This window comes from Chlamydotis macqueenii, chromosome 6 (assembly GCF_036417535.1).
Source record: "Chlamydotis macqueenii isolate bChlMac1 chromosome 6, bChlMac1.mat, whole genome shotgun sequence".
Lineage (NCBI taxonomy): Eukaryota > Metazoa > Chordata > Aves > Otidiformes > Otididae > Chlamydotis > Chlamydotis macqueenii.
In genome coordinates this window covers 39,028,205-39,055,726 of record NC_141561.1, presented here as the reverse complement: position 1 = coordinate 39,055,726, position 27,522 = coordinate 39,028,205, and the positions used below count along the sequence as shown (strand labels likewise).

General features: G+C 40.2%; 1 protein-coding gene across 1 annotated transcript in view; it reads left to right on the top strand.

Moving 5' to 3' along the window:
- Window positions 1-20,678, top strand: part of BARD1 (BRCA1 associated RING domain 1) — a 44,258-nt gene extending 23,580 nt beyond the window's left edge. The window contains exons 7-11 of the mRNA XM_086750939.1: window positions 4,717-4,825; window positions 6,067-6,220; window positions 7,278-7,370; window positions 18,253-18,350; window positions 19,037-20,678. Coding sequence (XP_086607065.1) covers window positions 4,717-4,825; window positions 6,067-6,220; window positions 7,278-7,370; window positions 18,253-18,350; window positions 19,037-19,366 — 784 coding nt within the window. The 3' untranslated portion in view covers window positions 19,367-20,678. The remainder of the gene's footprint in view (window positions 1-4,716; window positions 4,826-6,066; window positions 6,221-7,277; window positions 7,371-18,252; window positions 18,351-19,036) is intronic.
- The last annotated feature ends 6,844 nt before the right edge of the window (window positions 20,679-27,522 follow it).

Genomic DNA, 27,522 nt, shown 5'->3' with positions numbered 1-27,522 from the left:
GTAAGATCCACTGGTCTGTAGAGGGATGCAAAATATACCTGGGAGCAAATACAGCCACTTTCTAAGGGACCTCGGTTCGTGAGGCGCACAGAAATTAGCATAACCCTAGCCATCAGAGAGCTGAGGCTTTCCCATTTCAGATTCAGATCATCAAGTTCACGGACCCGTCAAGTACATCTCATTCCAAGAGTCTTTCAGGCTAGTTTTTTCTCCTTGCATGTTAATACATAGTGCATTAAGAAGTAACTGTATGTAATATAAAGCAGCTACATGTCTTTTGGACCAAGCAAATACAGATGAGAACTACCTCTTCTGCCAGAAAGGAATCCTGAAATTTCAGTATTCCTTGGTAAAAAAAATTTTTTTTTTTAAATCTGTAAGATTTAATAGTTGTGGCACTTCATTTGCCATATGAAGTTTTCACTGACTGGGAAAGACATAAACTACAAATGAAAAATATTATATGGACCAGTGGACCTATTAATTGTCCTGCTGGTCTAGTTAATTTTTTTAAGTTAATCTCCTACACATAGCTAATTTATATTTTTATAGCTTTTTTTCATGTGCTCACTCTCTTGAATTCTGTCTTTTTTCCTTCCTTCACAGCAAGCCAAGTGATTTGAAAAATTAGATCTGTGCATTTGCAATTTCACAGTACTTCCTAAATGCTTTCACTCAAATGGGCTGTCTTGCCAATTCTTCATGCACAATAAGTTTAGCACTAGTAAAAATTGTTGTGTTGCCCTATTTTTCTGTCTTTGAGTAGTTGCGAGTCTGATTCTGAATGAGCCTGTGGGAAAGCGCATGGTCCTCAATTTTGAATGGCACAGGGACAAAAACTGTCATAACCTGCAGTTAATTCCAGGAGGCACTGGACCCAAGACACCGACTTATTTGGTCTGCTTTTTCTAAGTCAAGGCAGACTTCACTGTCTAAGTCCAAGACAGTATGCTTACCTTCCTGCTGACAGCAGGTTAATTAAAACCCTGGCCCTTGTTTGGATAGGTAAGACGGTCTTTCTGGCTACACAGATGAAATTTTCTTCGTTCTGTCAGGTTCAGAAAAGATTTCTACCTATCGTACTCTCAAAATACGGGTGCTGACTGAAGAGCCCCAAGCTGGTAAGATTTCCATATTGGAATTGGTGGTTCCATTACTGCAGTGGGACCTGGTTGCAGGACTTCCATTCAATACTGAACTCTTTTCTGGGGCTGGGGTAGAGCTTAGTTTATGCTCAGCTGTGGAACAGTAGATAACTTCTGGTATCAAAATGGAGCAACTTAAAACTCCTTACTGCAAAGTATTATATAGTCATTGTTTGCTTGTACTGGAAGCTGTGCAAGTTTGGGGCTTCTCAAGAATTGACAGGGATGTCTCCCTATTTATCTTCTCTCCCCTCGTCACTTCTTTTGTGAAAGCTTAACGAAACGTTTAGAAGGTAACTGTTAAGTTTCTTTTTGACTACTGCAGTAACCTCTGTTGTCTTCATACCCGAAACTTCAGCAATGTTGCACTATAAACTGAATCCCATTTTCGTAAGAAGTTCTTTGATCTGTCAGTCCTTAAGATATCATCTGTCAACTCGTGTGAAGTCATAGTTAGCAGATTACATTGAGTTGCTCTTCATTGGGCTCCTTTTTGTTCTTAGCACAGACATCCTGCTCTTTGATTGGAATTTGTTCCAGCTGTAATAACCCTCTACTGACTCTTCAATACCTTGATGACTGACTAATAGGAGACTGTTTGCATCAAAGGATACATCTGACTCTCGAATGCTTAAATCACTTGCAAAAAGCTTCCTTGGCTCTGGTAGAAAGAAGCCTGCCTTAGAGGTCTTGTATCCTAGCTTAGGCACCGGAGACAGTTATTTCTCTGTTGCAGAAGCAATTGTGTCTGTGTTCCCTTTGAGTGTGGAACTTGTCCCGTTAAGCAGTTACGTACACAGTTACGGACCCATTCTCAACAAATCCAGACCTATAGTAGGAGCACCCAAACACAGTTCGTGATATTTCTAAAAATGCTTTTTTTTTTTTGTTTTGTTTTGTTTTGCAAACTGGTTCAAAATTCATTTTTTAGTCTGAACAAGGTGGATGATTTCTCTTGTTCAGCTTGGTTGAATAAAGATAGATTTGAGCACACAGTTTTGTCAAAAGCTTCTGTTTCTCATTCCTGTGCCTTACTGGTGTTCTTGTGGCTGCATAGATCAAGTCCTTGGTCCTGATTCTAGGGTTAAAAAATATATACATTCCTAATATATTAAAATGGATTCCTCAATTAACTGCATTGATAACTGTACCAGCCCAACAGAGACTGGGCAAAGTCTCTTTCTGATCATGACTGTTTGCTTTTTGGGTGGTTAGGGGGTGCCTAGCTAAAAAGAACAAATCATCCTTTTTCTTTGTAAAGGATATGTAAATTAAAACAATATCATACTCTAAATCTTTGTCTGGATGTGTTCCTTGTCATAGTTTTCGTTTTGTAAACCCTCTTTTCTCTTGTTTCAGCTACTTTTTCTCATTTTCCTTTAGCTCAACAAGCTGCTTTGTTGTAAATATTCAAAACTCTTAAACCCATGGTTTGGGTTGAACTGGTGTTCCTTTTTTTTTTTTTTTTTGGACCTGAGCTCCCAATTTGTCACATTTTACTTTAACTCTGCTACCTTAATATCCCATTAATAGCCATTAATTCTTCAATGCTGCGTAATGACAGGATAGCCTTTTGCAATACACTGGTAAGAAGCGATTGAACTGATATTAAAAATTGAGAAAATAATTTAAAGTGAATACAGAGGGGGTAGCTGGAGCTCTTATTTGTACAGTTTAATTGGGAAAAAATGTTCTGTATTTAACTGGTATATGTTTATATATGGTAAACATTCATGAGTGGTGTTTTTTTGGTGGTTTTTTTGTTTGTTTGTTTTGTTTTTTTTTTTTTCCAATAATCAAAGATCTTACTGTGACTTGAGGGGGGGACACTCCCAAACCTCTGCTACTGACATGCAGTGATTTCCTCCCCCTGCTTAGTTCACAGTAAAAGGTCAGCCATCTAGTCTAAAGGTGATTGTAGTGTATGTGCTAATTTTATTTATTTATTTTTTATTTCCTCCTCCCAATCTTTGGATGCATTATTCAAAGGAACTGTCCTGCAGCAGTTGGGAGTCGAATATGGCGCTTATTTAAAGAAAGGGCAAGAGCTACCCTGATGATGCATGACAAAGCAGGAACAGCATGACAATACTTAATGGCCTGCAACTCCCAGGACTGGGCTGAGATTTAACCAATTATCTTTTAGTCTGCAGAATTTGTAGTATGCTAGCTCTTTGCTCATTAGTAACACAGAAGAGCTTGAGGTTGGTAATATTGTAAAATTAGCAACTGTAAAATACCACGCCAGACTCTTCTGTGTGGGATTTTTGTGGGCTGCTGTTTTCCCAAGAGGCCATGTTAGCGAGCGGTTCTCAGGAGTAGAAAGGTGCTAAGGTCAGACGCATTTTTCAGCCTTGCACTGCCCAAAGCCCCCCCAGTTAAGTGAGAGTGAAGACTTAATGATTTGAGCTTCTCTTTGGGTTGGATTGGGTATGGCCTTATGTGGAATTCCCTATAAAGCTTCCTAGATTCCTACTCTGCACAGAAACATGTGGCTAACTAAGAGACAGCGCTTCAAAGATACAGTGGTTTTTTGACCTCTTTAAATGTTTTGTTGTTTGACTGAGCTTGCTGGATTTCAGCTACTGAGTCAGGGCTTTGTTCTTGGTGACAAGCTTCCCCTTCATAACGAGCTCTTATTATGCCTTTTGAGAGCCAGAGCTGCGTGAGGTGAGGAGAAGAGGATCAGCTGGAATAGCTGTTATTCTTCCAAACAGCAAAGCAAGCAGAATATTTCCCAAGAGTGCTGGCAGAGGATCGTTTTTGTTAATGGCAATTATACCTGTTCTGCAGTTTCAAGCTTTCCTCTGCTCACTACAGTCCTGCAGCTCCAAAACTGGCTGAAGAAGAGATAGAAGCCATGGCTGTGCTGGATGTTGTGTTTGTAGGAAATCACATCTGTCTGAGTAATGCTAAAAGAATGGGGGAGGAAACAGGTCTCGAAGCACGTCTAATAACTGTGAGGTGCCACGTAGGATGAGTAGTGTTCAACCAGATTGAACAATGCAAATTGGAGTGAATTGGCTATAACATGTTCTGTGGAACAGCGCACTGAGGGAAAATGAGATGCATACTTAAATTTTGGAAACGCGAGGGAGTCACCGTTCCCAAGTAGGAAGCAGATAGCTTTTCCCATAAAAACATAACCACATCAAGCTCCAGCCTTTAACACAGTGTTTAGAATCTTCTAACATGTCTTATGGTAAACGAGTGAGCCAAAAATACATTTGGTATATTGGTTATATAACTGCAACTAAAAATTACAGCTGAAATTTCTGTGTCTTTTGAATGATATCGAAGTGCATCTTGAAACAGTATAACAAGGAGTGTGGTTTATTTAACTGAACATATTGCTCTGAACATCCCTTACTCCTCAGCTGTGAATGCAGCAGCTTGTAATTCAGTATCCATCTGTCTTGGATGCAGTTCTTACTTGAAGCTTTGTGGTTTTTAGCTGAAATTATATATTAATAAGAAAATGGGAGGGAAAGCTACCTAGCTAATGCGCGCAGTTAGTTAAGAATCAAGTCACATTTTATTTACTTAAACCCATCTGTGCTTGTTTTGCCAGTAATATATTTGGGCTGCGGCCTGTGGACTATGCGGAAAGTGAAAAGATGAAGTCTGTGCTAATGTTACCAGTGAAGAATGAATCATTTTCACTTAACCAACTGTCTCAGGTAAGTGTGAATAAGATTTTTGTTTTGGTTTGCTTTGCTTTCTAAAAAAAACATAAGTTCATCCTTAAAGTATTGAAGGCTTGGACCTAAGTACAGTATGTCACCTGCCTTTACAGGGAGACTTAAAATAGATTGGGAAACTAACTTGAACAGTATTTCTAGAATGTATGGGGGACACTTATGAGCTGTGATGTTCTGTGTTATCATAGCTTTATCTGGGAAAACAAAGGATGTTTCCTGTAATGTGGCTTTATTATGGGAGTACAAACACTGTTATTCCTGAAGTATTGTTGATTGAACTTTGCTATTGTTGTTGTTTTTCTGCATATGTACATTTGTTCTACTTGCCAAACTGGCTGAAAGCAGCAGTAGTCCTTGCTCTAGGTGCTGCTTCTGTGCATTTAAAAGGCTGTTCCGTTATCTTCCTTTGTCCAGTAATGAAGATATCGGCTCAGAAGCTGAAAACCATTTTTAGAAGATTGTTTTGGGGTTCTTGTTTTTCCCCTCTTTTTGCCAAAGACTTCTCAGGACTTGTGACCAAAATCAGGTTATTCAGATTTAACAAGTTACTGCATTATGAAATGCTTTGTGCTTCCTGATGAATGATGACTAAACTGACCTGGCTCTTCCAGGCAGTCCTAGTCTACTCCAGGGTATACAGCCTGTTGTGATCCCTCCTTGTTGAGGTAATAAGATCCTCATTGTCCAAAAGTAAACTGTTGGAGCTAAATCTGCAATGACTGTTCCTCCTACCTGTAGCAAATGTAAGATGCGGCTCTCCTGTAGCAAACAGAACGCTGAGTGTTTGTTATTTGCTTTGGGATGGATGTGTGCCAAGGGGTGGTTACCAGCTCGTATGGATGACTTGATCCAAAACCCGAGGCTTTAGGGTAACTGGGTCTCAAAGGTGCGTCTGTACTGTGGAGGCTGGGAGTACTTACGAAGACCCAGGAGCTGAAATATCACATCCTTGTCAGTGCAAAACTTGAGCAAGCAGCTCTTACTTTGTATTAGTAGTATGATGCAAAAAACTGATGCAAAAGCTGTTTTGGTACCTTGCATAAGCTACAGGAAGTACCTCTGATGTCAAGCTTTTTTCCTCTAGAGCTGGTTTGTTAAATAGAGATTTATTTATAGACTGTCCACTAAGCTTGCCATGAATTATTTTTCAAAATACTTATTAAAGTTGTCAGACAGTTTAATTAGTTTCTTTACGTTCCCACACATTCAGCTTATTGTAGGATTTTCTGTTCATGCAGACACTGAGCCCCAGCCAGTCAAGAGATGGACCTCTTGGTGTACTGGGGAGCAGTCTCAGTTCAGAGCAACAGAAATTGCTGAACAAACTGGCAACGGTTCTGAAGGCTCGAAGGTACACTGAATTTAACAGCAGAGGTATGTAGTCTTGTTGAAATGTCTCTGGCTAAATACAAGTAACTGTAGTTCTGTGCTTTATCCTTTAAGATACTAACTGCAATAGGTATTTTTGTCATTCCTAGTAAGTGCAGTTTCTGAAATCCCTGAATTATAGCCATAGTAGAACGATGCTGTGTTGTTGCATGTAAACGCCTGTAAAGCCTGCTTGGTTACTGAGGCAGGAGACTTCTAGGGGAGCCACAGTTTGACAGTATATTGTCTGTTATTTAAAATCCGTAAGTCCTCCTCAAAGACCTGTTCTCTTTACAGTTCTTTTACCAATTGTAAGGTTTCTGTTCATATGAGACATCATGTAAGGATTTTATCTTCCAGAAGTGAGTCTTAGCAGATGGTGCCTTTAGAAAGAGCATGTTACTGACTAAAAGTTGACAAATTTCTTCTTGCATCCTTCAAATTTTGTTGTAGGTTTTTAGTTTTGGTTTGTTTTTTTTTTTTTGTTCTGTGATGGAATCACATTATGGGGCTTGGAGGGGTTTTGTGTTCCCTTTCTGGGGAGACGACATTGTCTTACTCTCTCCCGTCAGTTTTTCTTTGGAGTGCTGCTTCTCCTGTTTGTGAAAGAAATGTGAAGGTAATTTTCCCCTTTTTCCCTTCTTTCACACCCTGATTACTACTCCAGAACTGTGAGTTGAGTTCTGTTAGTTTTGCATTAAAGCAGTGAGACCCCATCATAAGATTCTTGTCAGAGTTAAATATAACTTTAAAAGGATTAGGGAAAAAAAAAAAACGAAACTATCCTATAAACCAGAGCCTCCTTCGAAGATGTAAGTTTTAGCTTAGAACTATAAAAACATGACTTCCCTTTTTCACAGCATGTATATGTTGAAACTCACAAAATTTCTAATAGCGCTTCTACTTACTTGTGTCCTAGTCTCAAAAATCACATACTTGTGCTAGAAAGAGTGGCTGATAAATTATTATAGTCTGTTTATTCTTTAAATGGTGATTGCTTTTCAGCCAGGCATGGTTCTGATTTTTATGTGCTTTTTGTGTGCTGATGTCATCTTTCTCCTAGTAACTCACCTTGTTATCCCTGATGTTCCACTACCAAGTACTGTCAAATGTATGATGGCTGTCCTGACTGGATGTTGGGTCCTCAAGTTTGGATGTAAGTATTAAATACGTGGGACTCTTCAGGCTTTTCAACCAGAAATCGTAGATGAGATTTCAGAGGAAACTTTCTTTTTCAACAATTGCCCTAATATCAATACTAGCTTAATATGAAGTGTGGGGGGGTTGTTGTTTTTTAATCTCCTGAATGACGAGAGATTTAATTAAACACAACTCCTCCTTCCTTGGCAAATGTGTGCATTTCATTATTAGATGTATTGAGTAGGTCATACCCTGCGTATCAGAGGGGAGTGAATTTATTCATTGCTGAGTTAAGAGTGATTTGGAAGATTATAGAAGATATCCTGGGAAGGGGGAAGGAATGTGTTACATTTTTTGATTTCTTATAAGCAGCTTCCATTGATGGGAAACTTTTGCTTGCTTGGAGTATGTGATTAAGGCCGGTAGGAAGGTAAGGTGTTGCCTACTTACATATGAGCTGAGGTCTGTTGAAAAGTTCTAACTTCTAATCAAAGTTACATTGTCAACTGATCATAACCCCTGTTAGCACTTTCTATTAAAGTTCTCTCTTTGTTGAGAAAGTTGCCAGGCTCTATGCAGTCACGGGGTCAGGCAGATCAAATACAAATATGTGCATAACTTTTGATACCCACTTCTGTACATGCAAGCCCTGCAGACTGGAGTACTTCTCAGCTAAAATAGTAACCTCCAAGAAGACTTGCATAGTGTCCCCTTAGCTTGCAAGTAGTTGTTGTTCTGTCATCTTTCATGCAATCTGTAATTAGTTTTTATACAGTGTGCGCTTTGCTGTACAGCTGTACAGGACTTACAACCCAAATTCTTGTTTTTATTCATTCTTTCTAATGTATTTCTTAGTATCTGCTTTACTGGTAGTTGCTAAAGCCATCTTTTTCCCCTTGACCTTTATGGGTAAGTCCTTTTAGCTAATCAGTATGCTACAGATGAGTTAATTATCCATGGAAAACTGACAGACAAATTTCATTTGTTTTCTACTGTGTGACTAAACATTAGAATATAAGGATTCTTTAATGGTCAAAAACTTCCAGTCACTAGTGTTTATGAAGGCACTGCTTAAAGCTTCAAAAGGTGCATACTAGTTTTTTTTTTCCAATAAAGTACATCATCAGACTCTTTGAACATTGGACTCTCTTGTTCAGAGTGTTCATTTGGCTCCCAGATGGTCAGTGGATCTGTTCCATGCTTTTTTTAAAGGCTCTGTTGAATTGGTGTCCCCTCAGAAATGTTTTCTGCGGCACCTGCAGTGGCTTCTGTTTGTGGCCTTATAAGCATTTGCAAAAGGGAAACATTATGTTGGTTTGTGCTGTGATTCTTACAAATAGGAGTAGCTTTTTTTTGAGTAGATAATGTGGAGAAATACCACTTGTGCTTAACGCAAGCAGATGGATTTAATAACATCCAGACGCTTTGTTGATCAGCAGAAGGGAGATTGTTTCCTCTTTGGAGGTAGGGATGCAGCAGGAAACTCAGAAGGCCTAGAAGCGATGCTTGGATTGTGTATTTGGAAAGGGTGTGCTCAGGTGCGCTGGAATGATACCCTGTTAACTAAGACTGAATAATCTGTCTGTGGTGAATCACTTTGCAGGTTCTTGGCTTCACTCAGTTCAGGGGGTCTGCACGCCTTCTATTATATGTGCTAGGGTGGTTTTTCTTTATTTCATTTTTATCTTCTTGCTAGTCAGATGCCTAGAAAGCTTCAGCTGAGTGGTAGAGAGATTTAATTAGCGAGACCTGAGTTTAAATCTTTGCGGAAGAACTTTTATATTTAGAATTGACTGGAAAAGGAAAAATAAATAAAATAGTGTGGAGGTTATTCTGGGAATATTTTCATATTTTTTTGTTTGCAGCTGAGTTTTATTTTATGTTGTTAGTACTGATTAGTACAATCCTGACTGCTAATGCTCCCAGCTTAGTAAGCAACATACTACTTAAAAGCGAGTGATTCTCCTCCCTAGTGGGAAATGTTAGTAATAACTCATGGGGTCTGATGCAGCTAAGTGCCTGTAATTAACAGCACCACTCCATCTGTTCTCACCAGTCTGTTATTAGTCTTCTTCAGAGTCATTACAAGTTAAAGATTGTTATAACAAATAATGGGACTCCTGCTGATGGAACATTTGTCTAGGAAAAAGAGGTCTTTTCCTTAATCTTTCTCTTTATTTATCATAGCTTTTTTGACTTCTATTTGGATAAGTTTGCTTAAATGTGATGCAAATAAACTTTCAAAAGTGTGTGTGTGTATTCTGACTTGGTTCTGTCAAAGCCAGTGCAAATAAATTGAAAGAGCTGCTTATAGTTCAGTGTTCTAAATCTTGTGCTTAAAGTAAATTCATGTTCAAAACCTTCACTGGACTGTTTGAAAAAACAAAGCTCAGTGTAGCACTTAGTTAAACTTACTATCCATAAGTAAGTTTTGGTTTTGTTTTGGTTTGTTTTTTTACTACAAGGTAAGCTGCATTTGACTGTTATTTCTAAAGTTATATTTATAGCCTACACATATCATAGAATCATAGAATATCAGGTTGGAAGGGACATAGAAGATCATCTGGTCCAACCTTTCTTGGCAAAAGCACAGTCTAGACGATGTGGCCCAGCAGCCTCCCCAACTGAATCTTAAAAGTGTCCATAATTATACCACTTTTAAAAAAAAACACTGCATGCTTGCAAAAAATGGTATTTAAGAGTGTATTTCTTAAGTTAACTCTTCTGTTACAGCAGGTTTCCAAGCTGTGTTTCTCTAATAAAAAGCAATTTCCTCCTCTTGTCTAGTTCTATGGTGCTTCCATTTACATGTGCCTGTACACACAGATATAGCACCCACAGAGAGGTAATGTGGAATCTTCCAGCAGCTTTTGAGCTAAATCTAAGGCATCTAAGTATGACAGGCAAGATTTAAATATGTGTCTTCAGTTTGGGGGTTCCCTTTTGTCTTCAGGTAGAAGATCAGGATGAAAGCGTGTCACCACTGAGCAGTATTAGATCTTCACAGATGAAAAATTTCACCCTACCAGTTGCAGTTCTGTGTTTTCCATATATAATTCACTGTCAGCAATATATCCACTTTCAAAGCAGCACAGAATTCAATTGAGACACTGTTGTCACTGTGCTCCTTGCCCTTGGCCATATCTTTCATTGGTTTCATTATTTTATTGCCTTCATTATTTCTGGGACGGTAATAGGGCACAAAGTAGCATATCTTTATCCTTCTGCAAGTAGGCTGAGACAGAGATTCAAGTATCACTGTATTTCCTCTATGCTTTTTGTAGAGCATGGAATAGTGTAATTAAAACCAGCAGAAGCCTTTAATAGCTTTTCAGCTTGTTTTTTCTTAAACTGATTGTCGTCTGTTAAAGCAGGGAATGACGAATGATCCCGGTAATGATATGCAGTGAAACAAGCTTGTGTCAGTCTTTGCAGCGAAATATCTGGCAGAATTCTAAGCATCTGATTGCGTATTCCTTCGTTTGTTTTGCTTACCTTGAGCAGCAGTAGTGATTCAGCTCTGATTGTTTAAAAGAATGCAAAACACCCCTGCTTTTTCCTGTAAGGAGTCGGAACAACTGGGAGTTGACTGGAAGAGCTAGGGGATTGCATGACTGACATTTCAAGGTGAAAACATCTTTCTGAATTTCTTGGAGCAGTATGCCCATCCTTGTTTAGGCTATTAGATAAGGGAAGTGCAAAGCTGTTTGAGTTGATTGTGTCCCAGGTTGGACTGTCTCTCTTCCATGCATAAACATCTTTTAGATAACAGGCTGATACTTAGCAAAGTCCTCCCTCCTTAAAACAGCTCAAAACTCTTGATCACTGGCATTTCACACTTGTTTTGCAGTTGGAGACTTACTTCAACTCCCTCCTTCTCCAAAAGGACTCGCAGCTCTGTGGGAGGTGGTAGAAATATCTAACGTGCATATGGATGTTGTTGTACAGGATATTGTTGTGGTTTAGCCCTGGTCACCACACAGTTATTCGCTCGCCTTCCCCCTCCCCAATGGGATGGGCGAGAGAATTGAGAAGAAAGGAAAACTCATGGGTTGAGATGAAGACAGTTTACTAAAATAACAAAGGAAAATTACAATAGTAACAAAATATAGGAATACTAAACTATACAAAACGAACAATGCACAATTTTTCACCACTCGGCGCCCCTCTGATCGATACAGTCTGTCCCAAGCAGCGATCACAGAAATGAAACTGAGCAGCAAGCAAAGGAGCGAGAGAGAGAGAGAAGGAGATGCCCCCCTGGCCCACCCCTACTTGTATACTGAGCATGAGGTTTGTGGCTTGGAATACTCTCTTTGGCCAGTTTGGGTCAACTGTTCTGTCTGTATCCCTCCCAGCCTCCTGTGCCTGCACGTTAGCGAGACCTGGAAAGCCCGACAGTGTCCTTGGTCTCTTTAGTAACAACTAAGAACATCAGTGTGTTTATCAACATTCTTCATATACGAAATCCCGTACTAAATCCAAAAAACGGCAGCTACTGACAGGAAGATTAGCTCCATCCCAGCCAAAACCAGGACAGATGTAGAGCAGAGGGGAATGTTTCACATCGACTGGATCTAAACTTCTGCACTCCCACAGCGTCTACACCTTCTGGACAGGAGGATTGAAACAGTTTGGCTTCAAAGTCGGCACAAGTTTAAATGGAAGCTGTTGGGGTTTGCAGAGGAGAAAATGGGGGTGAGGATGTCTTCAGTATGGTGTTTGCCTTGTTCTGCAGAGCGAGGAAGTGGGCTGGCTTGAAATAAGGTATAGAGGAGAAGGAAACCATGTTTCCACTACAGCCTCTGTTCTGTCTCATCTAGATGTTCAGTTTTTCATATTTAGAGAGTCCTTTTGTTCTGGTTAACTTTTGGGTTGAATAAAGCATTACGTTGAGGAAGCCCATCGTAGGGAAAAGGATGGGGAATATTGCCTCGTTAATTTAAAAGCATGTGACAGGATCCAGAGTGAGAGGATGAGTGCTTCCAGTGGAACTGAACTTGACCTCTGCACCTCAGGAATGGCTTCCTCCAGTCGCTTTGATCAGTCTAGAAAACATCAGTGGCAAACGGTGGTGTCTTAAAGAAGACGGGACCCTTGGGGGGTTTATGTGAAGTAATAATTTTCATATTACATGCTTCTGGCTTGTGGGAGTTGATGTTTAAGGACTTCCTAAGCATCTGCTCCATCATGTTTAATAAATGTCACCTGCACTGAGCTGTTAACTCCTATTCTCAAGCAGATTCGTTTTAGTCTCTGTAGCATCTTGTGTTGGAAAAATGGACTGCTGTTGTTTCACCAAATGAGATCTCTGTAACTCCAGGAAAATGCAATTCTAAAGTTACTTTATAAGCATATAAGAGAATAAAAATTCCTTTCTGTGCTGTAGCAGAGATCAGTAATGCTGTTGATGAAAGCAAGTTGAAGCTCGCCATGCCAGATTCCCCTAAGGCTTTCCCTGAGTCCAGATTTCCTCCTTTTCTGGGAAAGTAATCTCATCAAGCTTTACTCAATCTGCATGCAAGTCTTAAAACCCTGCGCAGAGTGAGCTGAGGAAGTTTCACTTGCAATCTCTCCTAGATCTTGGATGTGTAGTGTTTTATCTTCTTTGTTGCTGTTGCGTGTTTCTAAATTACTTGTAGCTGTTCTAAGAGATTTTGGGGACTAACCCTTGCTCTTTGCTTTATTAATGCAAATCCAACAAAATTTCACAAAGGCTAATTGAGTTACAGAGAGCTACCCCTGGATAGCTGTGGGTGATTACAACTTGTTCTTGGCAACCAGTTCCTTTTGTACTTCATCCTGTTTAAATTGTTTTTGCTGATGCAGTTAGTTTCATTATAAACCAATAAGCCTTATTCATGTAAGTCTTGTAAGCCTGTGATCTTAAATTTTGCAAATAATGATTTTTTTATTTCCAGTCCGAGTAGCTACAGTTGTATGAAAGGTCAATTAACGATACCGTTAGTGGGCATCCTTTTAACCTGCTTGCTCCTTATGTACTGGAAGGTGAGAAGGCAGGGGCAGCTGTTCAGTGAAGTAATAAGGATCAGTATAAGTAGTGATGCTTTACTGATCTTGCTAATGAGGGGAAAAAAATATGAGCAGTATTCTGGCCAAAAGCGGTGGCATCAAGCTAAAATGCGGTTGCATTAAGCTAAAACCTTTTTCTGCAATATTTTCTAAGGACTTTAATGCAGGCTCGTTTTTTGCTAGAATTTGGTGCAAATGATCTTGTTTATATCTGCAAATTACACGTCTGAAATCAGCTATTTAGGAGGCTTTTAAACTTCTTAATGTTCTATATTTCTAGGGAAGAACCTTGCATGACCTCTTTGCACATGAGATCTTGCCCCCAGTATGGTTTGTCGGGGAAGCTTTGTTAGTGAGTGCTTGCCCACTTGACCTAGGCGTTGCAAAACAGGTCTGGTCCATGTGAAATGGGAAAATGCTGCTTGCCTTGGTACAAGTCTTGCCCTTTTGCAGGTCACTGATCCAACTACTGTGATTAAACTAGAGCACCATTAAAGGGTAGTTGTGATAATCACCCTCTTCTCTTTAGGGAAGAGAACACATTAAATTAATAAACTTGATCAACCTCAAACCTAGAAGGTCCACAGCTCTTATTGGCCATAGTATCAAGGAATAAATCAGGATTGCTTGAGATCCTGAGTAAGTTAAGTAGTCTTACTTTATTTTGTAACAGAACAGATTTTTAGTCAGGCTTGCCTGTAAAGAATGCACAAACTTGGAATGTGGGAAGGAAAACAATGTAGCCATGATCTCTTCTCCCTCTGAAAATTACAGATGTCCTCTCAAAAGTAAGGTTACTTTCCCCTCCGTTTTCAGAGAGCTTCTTTGAGGTATCTTTGTCCTTCCAAGATTGTCAGTCCTGTTCTGAAATTTTTTTTGTGCGAGTACTTAAGATGTCCATCTCAATTTCAGAAGAGAGATGGTGTAACATTGGTGGTGTGCTGATCACTTTTTAATTAGAATAATAGCAGTTCTTTTTTCAGTCCATTCATTTGACCAGTGTTTTGGCATCAAGGTCTCACTGGTGGCTTTTCAATACAGTGCCAAACAGATGAGAGTCTGTAATCTCAGGAGTTCTAGGAATCAGTGTAATACGGCTCTTGTTTGAAGTCAAGGGGCACTCTACCTCTCACTTAAATAGGAGTGCTGTGAGGTAAACAGAGCTTCTGGAAGTTTCCCTATAAAAGTAGGAGTGTGATATACCTTTGAGTACAGTACGGAATTTTATTTCCTTTTACATATCCTCTTAATCAAGATGACACTTACTCTGATGGAGAGACTATTAAAAGGGAACTGTCGTGTTATCCAGCCACTTATACATATTAGCAGCTTTAAAAATTAATAATGCCTACTCAAGAAAATGACCTGGGCTTTGCTGAGTGAACTCAGCTTAGCGCTCAGTTTTCATAGAAAATGAAATCCCTAGCTGTAAAAAAAAAAAAAAAAAACCAAAGCAAAAAAACCACCAAACCTGTGAAATTGGAAATTGAGGCTTTAGCACAGGGTCATCCCGTGGTAGGTGTACTGTCTCTTAGAAGAATGATTGAAGCCTGGTCCTTCCAAGTTGCACCGTAACGTAACCAAAACTGATAATGCTCTCTTTGACAGCCTCACTTAAATTATTATATCCAGTTGGAGTCATGGCATCTGGAAATTATAGTGCAAAATCAGTGATCTAGAAGCAAGTGACCTGACATGAAGTTTTGTATGGGGAGGGGAGGAAAAGAATGGAGACTGGGCAAATAAGAACCTTTTGTTTAGACACGTGTATAAGGAATTAGGTGGAAACACAACATGAGCCATTTGTCTTTTGTCAGAACATGGGGATATTTCACTTTTTGGTTTTTCTGATTTTGTTTTTTTAATTTTATTTTTTTTTTAAATTATGGTGTGTGAATCACTTAATATAACATCTTTTAGTAGCATGCAGGAGTTGCTGAAGAGAAATGAGCAGCTCTGGAGAAATCAGTCTGAACAGGCTCTGCAGTTAAAGGATATACTGACCTCTATCACTTGAATTATTTTAGCTTCCTGTGTGTATTTAGGAAACCGTACCCTGTGGATCAATATTCCTTGACTGTTCACCTTAGGGCTGTAAGCACCTTCCTCGGGCATCGGTAGTTAACTGGATCAGTTTTCTGAATATATAGCTGGACCATGAATCTGATGACACGTGACATGCCGTTTGCCTCATTTCCTCGTCCCGAAGTCTTCCTTTTGCTGTTACACTGTCTGTGTCTTCTCTCTTTCCAAGTGCTACTCTTATTACAGGGTAAGATTGCATGAAGTGTGTTGAAGCCTGAAGCACCACCTCTTCTGAGTTTTAGGATTCCAGTAACTTTCTTTCCTCTTTTGCTACCTGCACGTAGATGAAGTGTTAGACAAGACTGTTTGAAGTGTCCCTGAGCACAATGCTTCCAAAAAGCATTTGTTCTTATCTATCAAGTATGACAGGACCCATGAGTCAGAGTAAGTTCTGCTTCTACATCTTGCATGAAAAATATGTTCAGGAGTTGAAAATGTGCTATTTTACCATCACCAAAAAACATGCAGTCTGTTGTTCCTCGAAGGTGTGTGTCCATAGGCCTAAGAGCATTGCCTCTTAATGTATTTATGTTAGAGAAACACCTGGGTGCTGAGAACTTACATTCACAACTTTTTATCCTATCTGGAATATGTAGCTTTTGTGCCACGGATCTATTAAGGCACAGATCTTTCTGATTCCAGCTGTTTAAGAAAAGTTAAAAGGAATGAGCATGCTGATCGTGCAGACACCGGCTAGACAAATGGCCTATCCGCATATTTCCAGTTTTTCAAGGAAACAAATGTTTATTTTGTGGTTCTTGTAAATAGAGTGAAAATAGGACACACGTGGATGAGTCTCTCCTCTTGCTCTCTTAGAGGATTGTCATGATGTGTAACAAGGAGCTTTGAGGCATACAGATTCCTTGGAGGATTTGGCAGTGTAAAATGGACAGACATATGTATGCGAACAGGCATAACCTATTTTGTATTTTCTGCTAAAATAGACATTCCACTAACATTAGGCACTTTCATGACTTTTTTTTTGTTTCAGGGAAATAGCAGTACAAAAAGATATCACAGTCTTTTGTATTCATTCAGTCTTTTATTACTTCTGTATCAAATTTGCTTAATTTACTGATGCTGACACTGGATGCTCAATTTGTGATGTACTCATTGTATGAAAACCTCAGGTCTGTAGTGAAAGTCCTTGAAATTGAGCTTTTGATGGTAGGTTGAAACAAAACATGCTCTTAATGAATAGACGGTTCTATTCTTAAGACTGGATGAGTTGACTTTTCCTTTATTGTAAGTGGCACCCAGTAACATCTGTATTTGCTGGAAAGGAAAGAATGGCTGTGTAAGTTAGAGGCAGATTGACATAGGAGGTCTTGTTGAGTTCTGATGGTAGGGGAAGAAAGGAAAATAAAAATTCAGGTAACTTTTAGATTTGTTTTTGAGTTATGAGTACTTTGAAAACAAGTTATCAGTATTCATTGCTGTTATCAATAGTGAATATGTAGATTGCTTTTCCAGAAAATACATTATAAAGTTCATGTTAATTTTCCTTGAAGGAATGAACAAACGCAAATAATCAACCCAATACTTCTAAGTGGAGGGAGATCCATAGTGTCATAGTATTTAGCCAGTGTGGTTTTCTGTATAGGTTTATCTTTTTTGAGGTAAGTACATTGGAAGACTTCTAGTAACTAAAATATGAATTCCCATTGCATTTGGTGAATTTGCATGGTAAATTACAAATAGTTGGCTTTCGAGATCTTCGTCGATTAGATATTCCTATCCATTGGCTACTTATTGCCGTGGTAGCCGACTACCTTTGTCAGTGATACTTCTCTTCATAATCTTCGGGTTTCTTCCTTTTTAGGATCAAGTTTTCACATTTTACTTCTGATTTTGTTCAGTTTGTATTTTTTTTTTTACTATTATGGGTTTCATATTTGCACAGTAGAAAACAGTTGCCTGAATAAGGAACGCTGTGGAAGGAGTGAGGTACTACTTTAAAAGTTACAACCTTGACAACATTTTGAATCCTCGTGGAACAGTTTTCAAAATCAGCTTTGCAATCTTACTTTCTTGGGTAATTTTTATTAATGAGTGCAATGTATGTGCAGGCAAAATGTTCCATCCTTGAATGGGTGACCACTGCAATTTCTCTTTCCAAAGTGAGGTCAGGTAGTACGTTAAACTGATGTTAGTGATACATTAGCGTCAGCGCATTCTGCACTGGGAAAAAACAGCTAGCCTTAAAACAAGGTAAAACCACGTTGACTCTAACAGACAATCTCATTATGCAGCAGTGGTAACAAAAATGAATGCCGCTGTTAAACCCTAGCATAAATCTCCAGTTTGTGCTGATCCTGGAGACCTTGAAATCCCATCTGATTTGTTATTTGAGGCCGTAGCTGTTTGGAAACAGCTTTGTGCTCGCTTCGTAATTGCTCTTTATCAGGCGATTGCTTCCATTTCCGAACTGCGGAGTTGGTTCTACATGCTGGCTTTAAGCTTCCAAATGATCAGCAATTTGACATCTGACATTAAGTGGTTGACCTTTAGTGGGTAAGAGGAAAAGCTAATAATTCCTAGTGTTTACAGCACTAGTGTGATATTACTTCTCTCCATCTAACTTGCCTCTTCAAGCACTGCTGTAAATTTTTTCAAGTTTAAAAGCAAACTGCTAAAGCAGACAAACTTTGCTGCTATGTTTTTGCACTGTGGGTAATCCTTTTGTTTTAGTGCAACTCTTTAGTCCCTAAAGTGACACGCAAGCTTCTGTTAAAACATGAGATCTATAATCTTTGCCTTCCTTATTGTGGTTTTTGTAGGGGTCCAAGCCTGTCTGCAAACCGCAGCTCGAGAGCCGGAAGAGAAGTATGAAATCCAAGGTGGCCCGCAAAGAGGCCGGCTCAACAGAGAACAGCTGGTGGGTTTTATTGCTTGAGACAGATTATCTTAATGACCTTTGGTTCATGCTTTTTTGCCCTTTGCCACCTGTGCAGGTGCAGTAGATGTAAAATTTTTATGTGGTCTTGTACAGAAATTTGATTACATGCAAGGTGATGGAAAGAACTGCGAACACCCATAAAGCTGTCATTTTTCTCTATTAGTGGGTACGTTGCAGTAACCTTGTCAGAGGGGATGCTGTATTACATTCATGGAAGAAGCTCTGTGGGACAGGAAGTGATGCTGCTTTGGCCTTCTGTGCTCAGCTTTAGAACCTAGTTGAAATTGTCTGAAAGTTGAAAAAATGTTTTTATTGCTACTTGTTTCTAGATAGGGCTACTTTTTATATTTAACTGGGTTAATTTCTAGTTACTTTCTGGATTACACTGGAAAAGTTCATTAAATGTATTGTAGCAGTAGCTGTAAATATTCCTAGCTCATAGTTCAACCCTGTTGTACTGGAAAATATTTAAACATAAGCAAGAATTTACTATGTAAACAAGCTTTTCTTGATTGCCTACTTATACTGGGGACCTTATATGTTACTATTCTAGCTTCCAGTGTTATTTTAAGTTGTATTTTTTCCTTCCATTTTTTTTCTTGCATGCTCAGTTGTGAAGTCCTGTACTTATACTTTTTTTTTTTTTTTTTTTTAATTCCAATTAGCTGCCAAAGTTGTTTGATGGATGCTACTTCTATTTTTTGGGATCTTTCAAGCGTCACCAGAAGAGTGATCTTGTGGAGTTGGTCAAAGCAGCCGGAGGACAAATTCTGGTTAGGCAGCCAAAACCAGACAGTGATGTGACACAGACAGTCAACACGGTGGCTTACCATGCAGAACCTACTTCTGACCAGAGATTTTGCACTCAGTATGTAATCTATGATGTGTCTTCTAAATTCAAGCCAGAGAAAATTCGCCAGGGCAAAGTCTGGATGGCCTCCTCTAGCTGGCTTATCGACTGCGTGATGTCGTTTCAGCTCCTGCCTGTAAAATGAGTATCAATGTCTCATGAGCAAGGTTTTAAAATGTGGTGAATCTTGTGCAGTTGGTAAACACTGGTCTGAAGCTATGATTTATGTTTTGCACTTAGGAATATAGGAGAGCTTTGACCATTTAAATGAGTTACTAAGATCACTGATACGCTGGAATAAATGAACTTAATGGAGGAGAGAGATAAGTATGCTGCATTGAAAACTGTGCCTTGGGTTATTTAGTATGCTTTATTTTTACCTTTAACTTAAGTGTAATAATTACTGACGTTTTGTAACTAAGATTTTGCAAAATGAAACCGTTTGCATTCTTGATTTAAACCAGCCCTTCCTAGGTAATAGAGCATGACCCCATTTCTTTTCTGATTAATATCCATTGACAAGGATGTACTGTACATGTCAATATTTCCCAGCCAGGCCAGAATTTCTTCTTGCAACTGAATTTCACAGGAAATTCTTAGCATGGGGTAAGCCTTGTAGACATTAGAGTAGAACTAATGGCCTAAATTAATTTGAAAGTAGACAATTTTGAAAACACTATCTTTAGAAGTCTTGGTCTAAAATCCCTTATTTGTAGCAAGAGTAATGCTTTATTCACTTCTGTCCTTTTTTGTGCTTGTAAATGTATAACTTGACTCTGATTCTGTTTTCTGAAGGTTTTTAAGAGTCAAGATCCTTATTAAATTATTATAATCAAAAATATTTCTGTAAGTATGGATGGTTGCTGTCATGGTTACTTTAATGAAAAAAAATAATTAATGATTGCAAAAGAATTATGCTTCACTTTGCACAATTGTACTTAAACCTAGCTGGCTACATGGGAGCAATATTTGATTCTTTCATATTTGTTACAATAAACTTTAAGTTCTTTTCTCATAATTGATCATAAGTTACCATCAGAATCTTACTTCCTTGCTGTGCTCTTATGTAACGTCTTTTACCTTCTGCGTTGCCTTAGTTTGTGAATATTCTAATAATATGCAACGAGAATGATGGTTGTGGGATTAACCAAAGTCTCTTGTGTTTGCTTTTGTATTGCTTGTAATAGTAAAACTTCTGGTGCCAGTAAGTTTGGAGTATCTTATTGCACGAGCTTAGCTGCAGAGCGAAGTACGTCGTCCATATGTATCTCAACAGGTAAATGGAAATGTAAGCACTTTGCTTTGAAGATAGCATATCCACCTGCAAGAGCAGCCCTTCAGTGTAGGAGACAGTTGTTTTCTGCAGCCGTTACTATTGGAGATCCTGTGCCAATTTTCAGTACGATCTATAGAACTCTACACTTCATGTATAACAGGTACAGTTTTCAACAGCATCTGCTAGACTTCAGTAGTTGGAGTATCTTGATCTATCACTTTAGCTAGACTGAATCATTGCTCTTCGCTAAATGCAGTTCTCAAGTACTTGCATCTCTGTGTGAGCACGCAAAAATGCAAGGTTGGTTAATAAATGGAACAGCCCATGGGATGAATGTGTTTTGGGTTTTTGTGGAGATAAACATTGCCAGCAAATAAGGTACTGAGTTGATACGGCGTGGACTTGGTCATTTATTTTAACAATTGTAGCACATTTTAACTTGGTGTTTCATAGCCCATCAGTATACCTAATGCGCTATTCTTTGCAAAAGTAGCAGTGAATCCCTACAAAATTCTGAAGCGGAGCTTTTCTGCTATGTACCAGGGAGAAATTTGGCCCATCAGCAGTACTGTTCTATGTCCTAAAGTAGAGGCAGCAGATTTACAGAGGTTTTAAGAGCTGTTGTTCCTTGGCAGCTAAAAAAAGACTCTTAGAAAATTGCCTTCAATTTATTTATTTGTTTATTTTTAAGCCACACTGAACTTCTCCTAAAGTCTTGTTCCTTTGAATCAAGTCACTTTCAAGCAGAGTTACTATCACATCTCATTAAGAATCCTTTTGTATCATACTGAGAAGTGGTCCTTACCCTTCTTGAAGCGTTCTCAAGATTTAACTCTGGCCCATCTCCTTCAGGTCTCTTCAGGAATCTGGAGCTTGAGCCTGATCAACTTACGTAGACTTAGAGCCTCACAAAGCTGCGTTAAGTAGACTGATGCCAGAATTGCGGCAGGTGTCAAACACTACTGAAGCAATCGGTACGCACACGAAGCTAGAGGTCAGTGACAGAGATCCTGCTTAATTCACTCCTGCTAAGCATTAAAAGCAGAGGGATAGCACTCGATAAAACATCTTAAAAAAACCCAAACAACTTGTATTAAGGATAAATCAAGCCCCTTGATCCATTGGATGGAATTTTGGCTAATGAAAGTGAGGTTTTAAACTCATGAGATATGTGGTAAAGGGTGTGTAGGGATCATTTCTCACTGTCTCTTCTCGTTCAAGAACAAAAGGGCATCAAAGGAAGCTAGTAGGAGGCAGGCTCAAAAACAGAAAAGGTATTTTCTGCAGTGGGAGCAGACTTGGGGCACTGATGGCCGCAGCCTGTTTTGGGTGCTGTACGTTTTGGCAGTCTGAAGCAGGGAGTGGAGGAGTTCATCAAAGAAAATCTGTTAAAGGTTAGTAAAGAACCTCAGCTATTACTCAAATTTATATGAGTGTTCCCTTGCCAAAGGGCATATACTTAATGTGCATTGATGACTGGGGCATTTGAAGAGGTAAAAGTCCAGACTTACATTCTGGGTTATTGATGTTTTTATTAATCTTGTATTTATACCTCAAAAATGCTGTCTATTTCAGGCTAATGATTTTTAGGCAGCTTCCCTCAAAATTTATGTTTGTCTCATTAATTAGTTCATCTGTGACACCCGACAACACCTTCAGTAGCAATGTCTGTTTGTTGACATCAGTTAAACATTACTAATAGTTAATAGAGGATAATACTTTTAATAAATATTGTGTAACCTTTTTGAATGGCTGTGGCTTGTGGTCTAGGGGAGACTATATGAAGCCTGGCTGGTTTGTTGGTTTGCTTTACTTTTTTGTTGTTTTGTGTGGATTTTGGGGGAGTTCGTTTTGTGTGTGTGTGTGTGTATTGAAATGAAAGATACTTGAGAGTAGAGAGGTTGCTTCCTTGCATCAGTGTCCTGGGTAGATCCCAGGGAATATAGTCACAGAATAGCTCATGCTTTTGGCTGTTTCTACCTCTATTTGGTCAGTCATTTTCAAAACTCTTAAAGTTTTTCGTATCCCTAAAATATCAATAGTTCTCTCTGGACTTTATTCCTCTGGCTATAAAATAAAATCTGTTCTCTGCTGAACATTGAGGATTCATTTGTTATTTGAGATACTCTAAAGTGATTTTTCTGAGGTAGAAGCAAGTGGCCCATAAAAAGAGCTTATCAGAGCAGTGCAGGAGAGCTGGGTGTTGCATTATTTCTGCAAATGTTTCAGGGAAACAACAGGCAAGCAAGTAATACCAAACAGTGGTGGCTGCTTTCGGTCTCAAAGTAGAACTGGCATGCCTGGGAGATGCTTGTGGTCTGTCATCTCACAGTGCTCTTCTTCTGAAGACAGAGATGTTAGTCAGTGCTTCACCCAGCTGGTTTCTACTCAGCCCTCCTTAGGCTTGAACTTAAGCCCCTCCCTTCTGCTCTATCACAAGCTTCTGAGCTGAGACTGAACCTGAGCAGCTGTATGGGGACCCATCACAAAGTTATCTGTGATCAGCCTGGGCAAGGCTCACAGAAGGAGCAAGAGTAATTGGAGAGAAACAATTCAAGAAAAAATTCTAGGCAGGGAATTGAAGCTGGTTGTATTCACTACCTAGGTCCACTGTCTTATTTAAGACTTAATCTGGAGCAGTCATTTTATGCTGCAGTCTTCCAGCAGATTGGCACTTTAGCTAATGAAACTCTTGCAAATATTCTGCTGAAGACAAAGATGTCAGTACAGAAGCCACAGACGGCTGTAAAACTACACATTGGTGTGTATTATTGGGAAAAACGTGTAAATGTAGGGATCATCTGGTCCCCCCGCCTGTGCTTTCTCTGCAGCTTCTGCTTCATGTGGGCTAGCTTTACTGTCAGGGTGGTAGAGGGAGGGGGAAAAAAATCAGTTTGTAACTGCCAGTGCTGCAGTGCCAGTAGGGCTGCTGGGCAGGAGCATCTGTTCTGGCCTGGCTTGAGGCTCAGCTGAACTGCCAGCAGAGTTGGGATAGCGGCATCTTGGGATCTTGTCGAGACAGGTCTATGAAACATGGAAGAGCAAAGCTTTTATTTTTTTTCCTCTTTAAGCTGTTTTGTGCTTCAGTGCTGGAGGATCACCACTGTTTGCTCTTGGAAATGGGATGAATTTGATGTCAGATTAATTTGTATTAATCAGTTTGGCCCCATCTCTTTTTTTGGACTTTCTCCTATATTTGCAAGAAAAAACAGTTTGATGGAAAGGTTTGAGTCTTTTTCTCTTACACCAAAGTGGACCTCACCGTGTTGCAAAAGCCAACAAAGTAGGCTTAAATGTCAGCTTAAAAACTACAAAAAGAGGTCTTTGGACAGGCAGATAATATTGGCTAGGATATGGGCAATAGTGTCTCAGATGGAACAAATGAAGATTCAGCTGTTTTTAATAGCAGTGCAGCATGTTCTATCTTCTCAGACTTGTTTGATTTAAATTAACAGTAGTTTAACTAGTGTTAAATTGCCCTTAAAAGCTGAAGAACATTTTGTATGTAATCAGGTGGGGGAAGGGGAGGAAGGTTTCCCACTTTTCTTTTCTTTTTTTCTTCCTATGGAGAAGATGCATTTTCTGTGCTTCAATTTAATTCCTGGCAGGAGGTCTGGTCTGATGAAGTAGCAGAGAACCGTCAGCTCCCGCTGCGTGTTTGAGAAGCCGGTGTCATTCACCGAGCAGTGATGCTGAGGCAGTGACAGGTAACATGATGGCTGACACCCGTGGTTTTGTTATGCACCAGGGGTTGCAATATCTTGCTCTGGTGGCACAGCTGGGAGAAGTTAACCGTGCAGTGCCACGGTTAGCTGCCTTACGATATCTGCCCCAAGTGTGCTTAAGAAGCAGAGAGGTTTCTTCTCTGAAGGGCACAGCTGTAAACCACAGCAGCCTCTTCTCAGGTCTGAGTTTACTTTGGGGCTTATTTCTATTCAGTTGCAGTGAGCTTGCTGAAGAACAGTGCTGTGCCATGAGTGCTGGGCAAGCAGGCACAGTGCTCACCTTCACAAGCTAAATAGAGAAGGGGTTAAAAATATCTATAAAAAATGGGATGTGAAACAACAGCGAAGCTGACTGTTTTGCCCAGCTTGCCGAACCGATAAAAATTTGCTTATTTCTGCAGCTAGTGTGGGGCTAGGTTAGTTTCCTGCTGTTTTAGTGATCTGCTAATTCTCAGAGGAGTCAAAAGTATTTGGTGGGGGGAGCAGGTGTGAGACTGGCTGTTTTGGCAGCGATCAGCTGGGGCTCAATAATATGAAGGCCTTGGAAAGTGAGGGTTTCCGATTGCCCGTACACTCTGCATTCCTCTGAGGGGGTCCCAGTCTCTGCGGAATTTGTACTGAGTGCTAGTGGCAGCCTGACCGGGTAATGGTCCTCTCCTGCTCTGCTGGAAGGGCCAGCTTTGGACAGCTGGGAATCTCAGATCGCTTACAGTTTGGGTCCAGCTGGAATTCATGGTCTGTAGCAAAATGTAACTTTTTTTTTCTGCAGCATAAAAGACCTGGAAGAACATTAAAAAAAAAATAGGGAACCTTTTAATTGAATTAGATATTAATATGGATAATGCAATCAATGCCGTATCGATTGCATTTGCCACAATAATGTTTAATTCAATAAGTCTGCAGTGCTGGATCTTTTTCTTCCCCTGTATTTATTTTAGGCTGTGCAGCAATGTAATGCCCATATGCTCTGCCCTGCTGCGTCCCCTAGGCTTGTTCTATAAGAGCGAGGGATGATTGCATGGGGAGAGGGCAAAGGAGCCGGGCTGAACTCCTATAAAGTCATGGCTGGTGTAACCGGGATTCAAAACAGCTACTCGTAGAGGCGTGCATAGTTTTTTAAGCCCCCACACAAACAACATTGCTGTTAACATAAATATTGCCCATGACCTCCATCTGCTTTGTTTCTGGAGCCTGGGCCCAATGCAATGTTTCATTCCTGCTCTCAGCAATTGAGTTCCAGCAGCTGCGTGTGTCAAAATGGGAAGATTTTTTCTACCCTAATCCCTCTAACGTGCTTCTGAAGAGGTGCCAGGTTCTGGTTTTAAACCCAGCCAAGCTTGAAAGATTTTATTTGTGGTTGTAGGCAGAAGGTTTTTATTAAATTAAATTTCACAGTTTTGTTTAACTGAAAAATTGGAGGCAGATGTACTCTTCAGCTCACTCCACTCATGGAACAAGTTTTCTGGTCTCTGGTTCTTTGCTTGCTGTGTACCTGTTGAACAACGTGTGGTAAAAACATCCAGGAACAGCCTGGAATAAGCATTTTTTTTTTCCAGTGATATCTTTTTGTGGATTCTTTCAAGGGTTTGCATGAACTATTGGCTTCTGGTTTTAGAAAAACTCCTTGATGAAATCAATCTTGACTTAAAAATGAGAGTTGGAGAAACTGTTTACACCAAATTAAAGTTCCTGCAGTCTGCACAGCAGCAAATGTCTGTGGCTCAGAAGTGAGGTGTCCCTCACTAGCTTAGATCTTGTGAGCTACAGACTTGCTCTGTCACACATCACAGGACACCAGACTTGCCCGAGGAGCTGGGTGGAGGCACTTAGTCTACACTGCACCCTGGGCTAGTGTAGCACACAACTGGTCCCACCAGCAAGGCAAGCTTTTACCAGTCTCTGTGGACACTGAGGATGCTCTCATCTACAGGCAGAGAAAGTGGGGGGAGAAAAAGGGCCAGGATTTGATTTGTTCTTGTTGCGTTCCACCTGCATTTTTCAAACCCAAGGAAAATCCCATAACCTTACTTTTATTTCCTCCTTACAAGGTCCGTGTGTTTCAGCATGAGGCCTCATTTGTGTGCAGGGAAGCAGGTAGGTTCTGACAGTATCTGGGTGCAACAGGGACAGGCACAGCGAGCTCAGCTGTAGACAGCTATCAGCAGGGACCAGGTTTGGAGCTAGCCACACATTTTCACTTGGTTTTGAGCACCTGCAGTCGGGTACATTGAGCTGGATTTGGACTTGAAAGATTGTGAATGTAAAATGGAGCTCAGGGCTTTGAAATAGAAACCCCCAAATTCAGGCACAAAGGAATATGCGATTGGATGCAGCAGCTCCTGTGTTAAGATGTCCTGGTTGTGCTGCACACCATTCAAAGGCAAGTTCTGTAAGATCCACAAGTCAGAAGGAACCACAGTTCCCGCTGCAGGCCAGGCCAGGCAAGGCGTACTGGCTCTGGATCAGTCTCTGGATGGCACCATAGTGATCTGTTAAATTGGAGACAGCACTTGGACTATGGGCATAAACAAAGAAACGATAGAGCTTGAGCAGAAAAGGAGAGAAAAGTCGTCACAAACACACACAGGTGCTAAGTCCTCACTCATCTTCTCCCTGCTGTTTGCATGCTGTAATCCTGTAAAGACAAAAATGTACACCCTGGTGAGGCAGGAGAACTGCCTTCATGTTTAAGCAGTCAACGCTCAAGATAACAGAAGAGGGCAGTAGGTGGAAGACAACTCCACTTAGCTCATGCTCACCCCAGGTGCTATGCTGTTTGGCACCCTAAAGAAAGCTCTGAGGCCTGGAGGTTGCAAAGGTGTTGTAAAGAATCTCATTCTTATCCCAGTCGAGGTGCAAGCTGCCGAAGGACTTCACAGTTGACTGGAGGGAAGGACAGAGATGACAATCACAGACCTGAAGAGGTTTCATGGAGACTTGTGAGGTGAAAAAAAACCTGGGAGCTCCAGGACCCAGAGAGAGACAATTTTTGTCCAGGTCCAAGCTCCTGTCCTGGCAGCCATAGGAAGTCCCAGATCGGCACCAGTGGGTTCTGGCTGACTCCAGATGGCAAATGAAACTGGACTGTGGTTGCCTCTGTTTTAGGGAGACGGCTGTTAGCTGTGACTGCCAAGGAGGCTAAATCACAATTTCCTGCTGTGCCCTACAGGTGATAAAGCTTTGTACATTTAAAAATATTTGATTGTGGTAGCATAGCATGCCTGAGTGCAGCCAGGAGAGAGGCTATAACCAGCCCTTGGGATATGTTGCGTAGTCCCACACCTAATTAGTGCACATTAA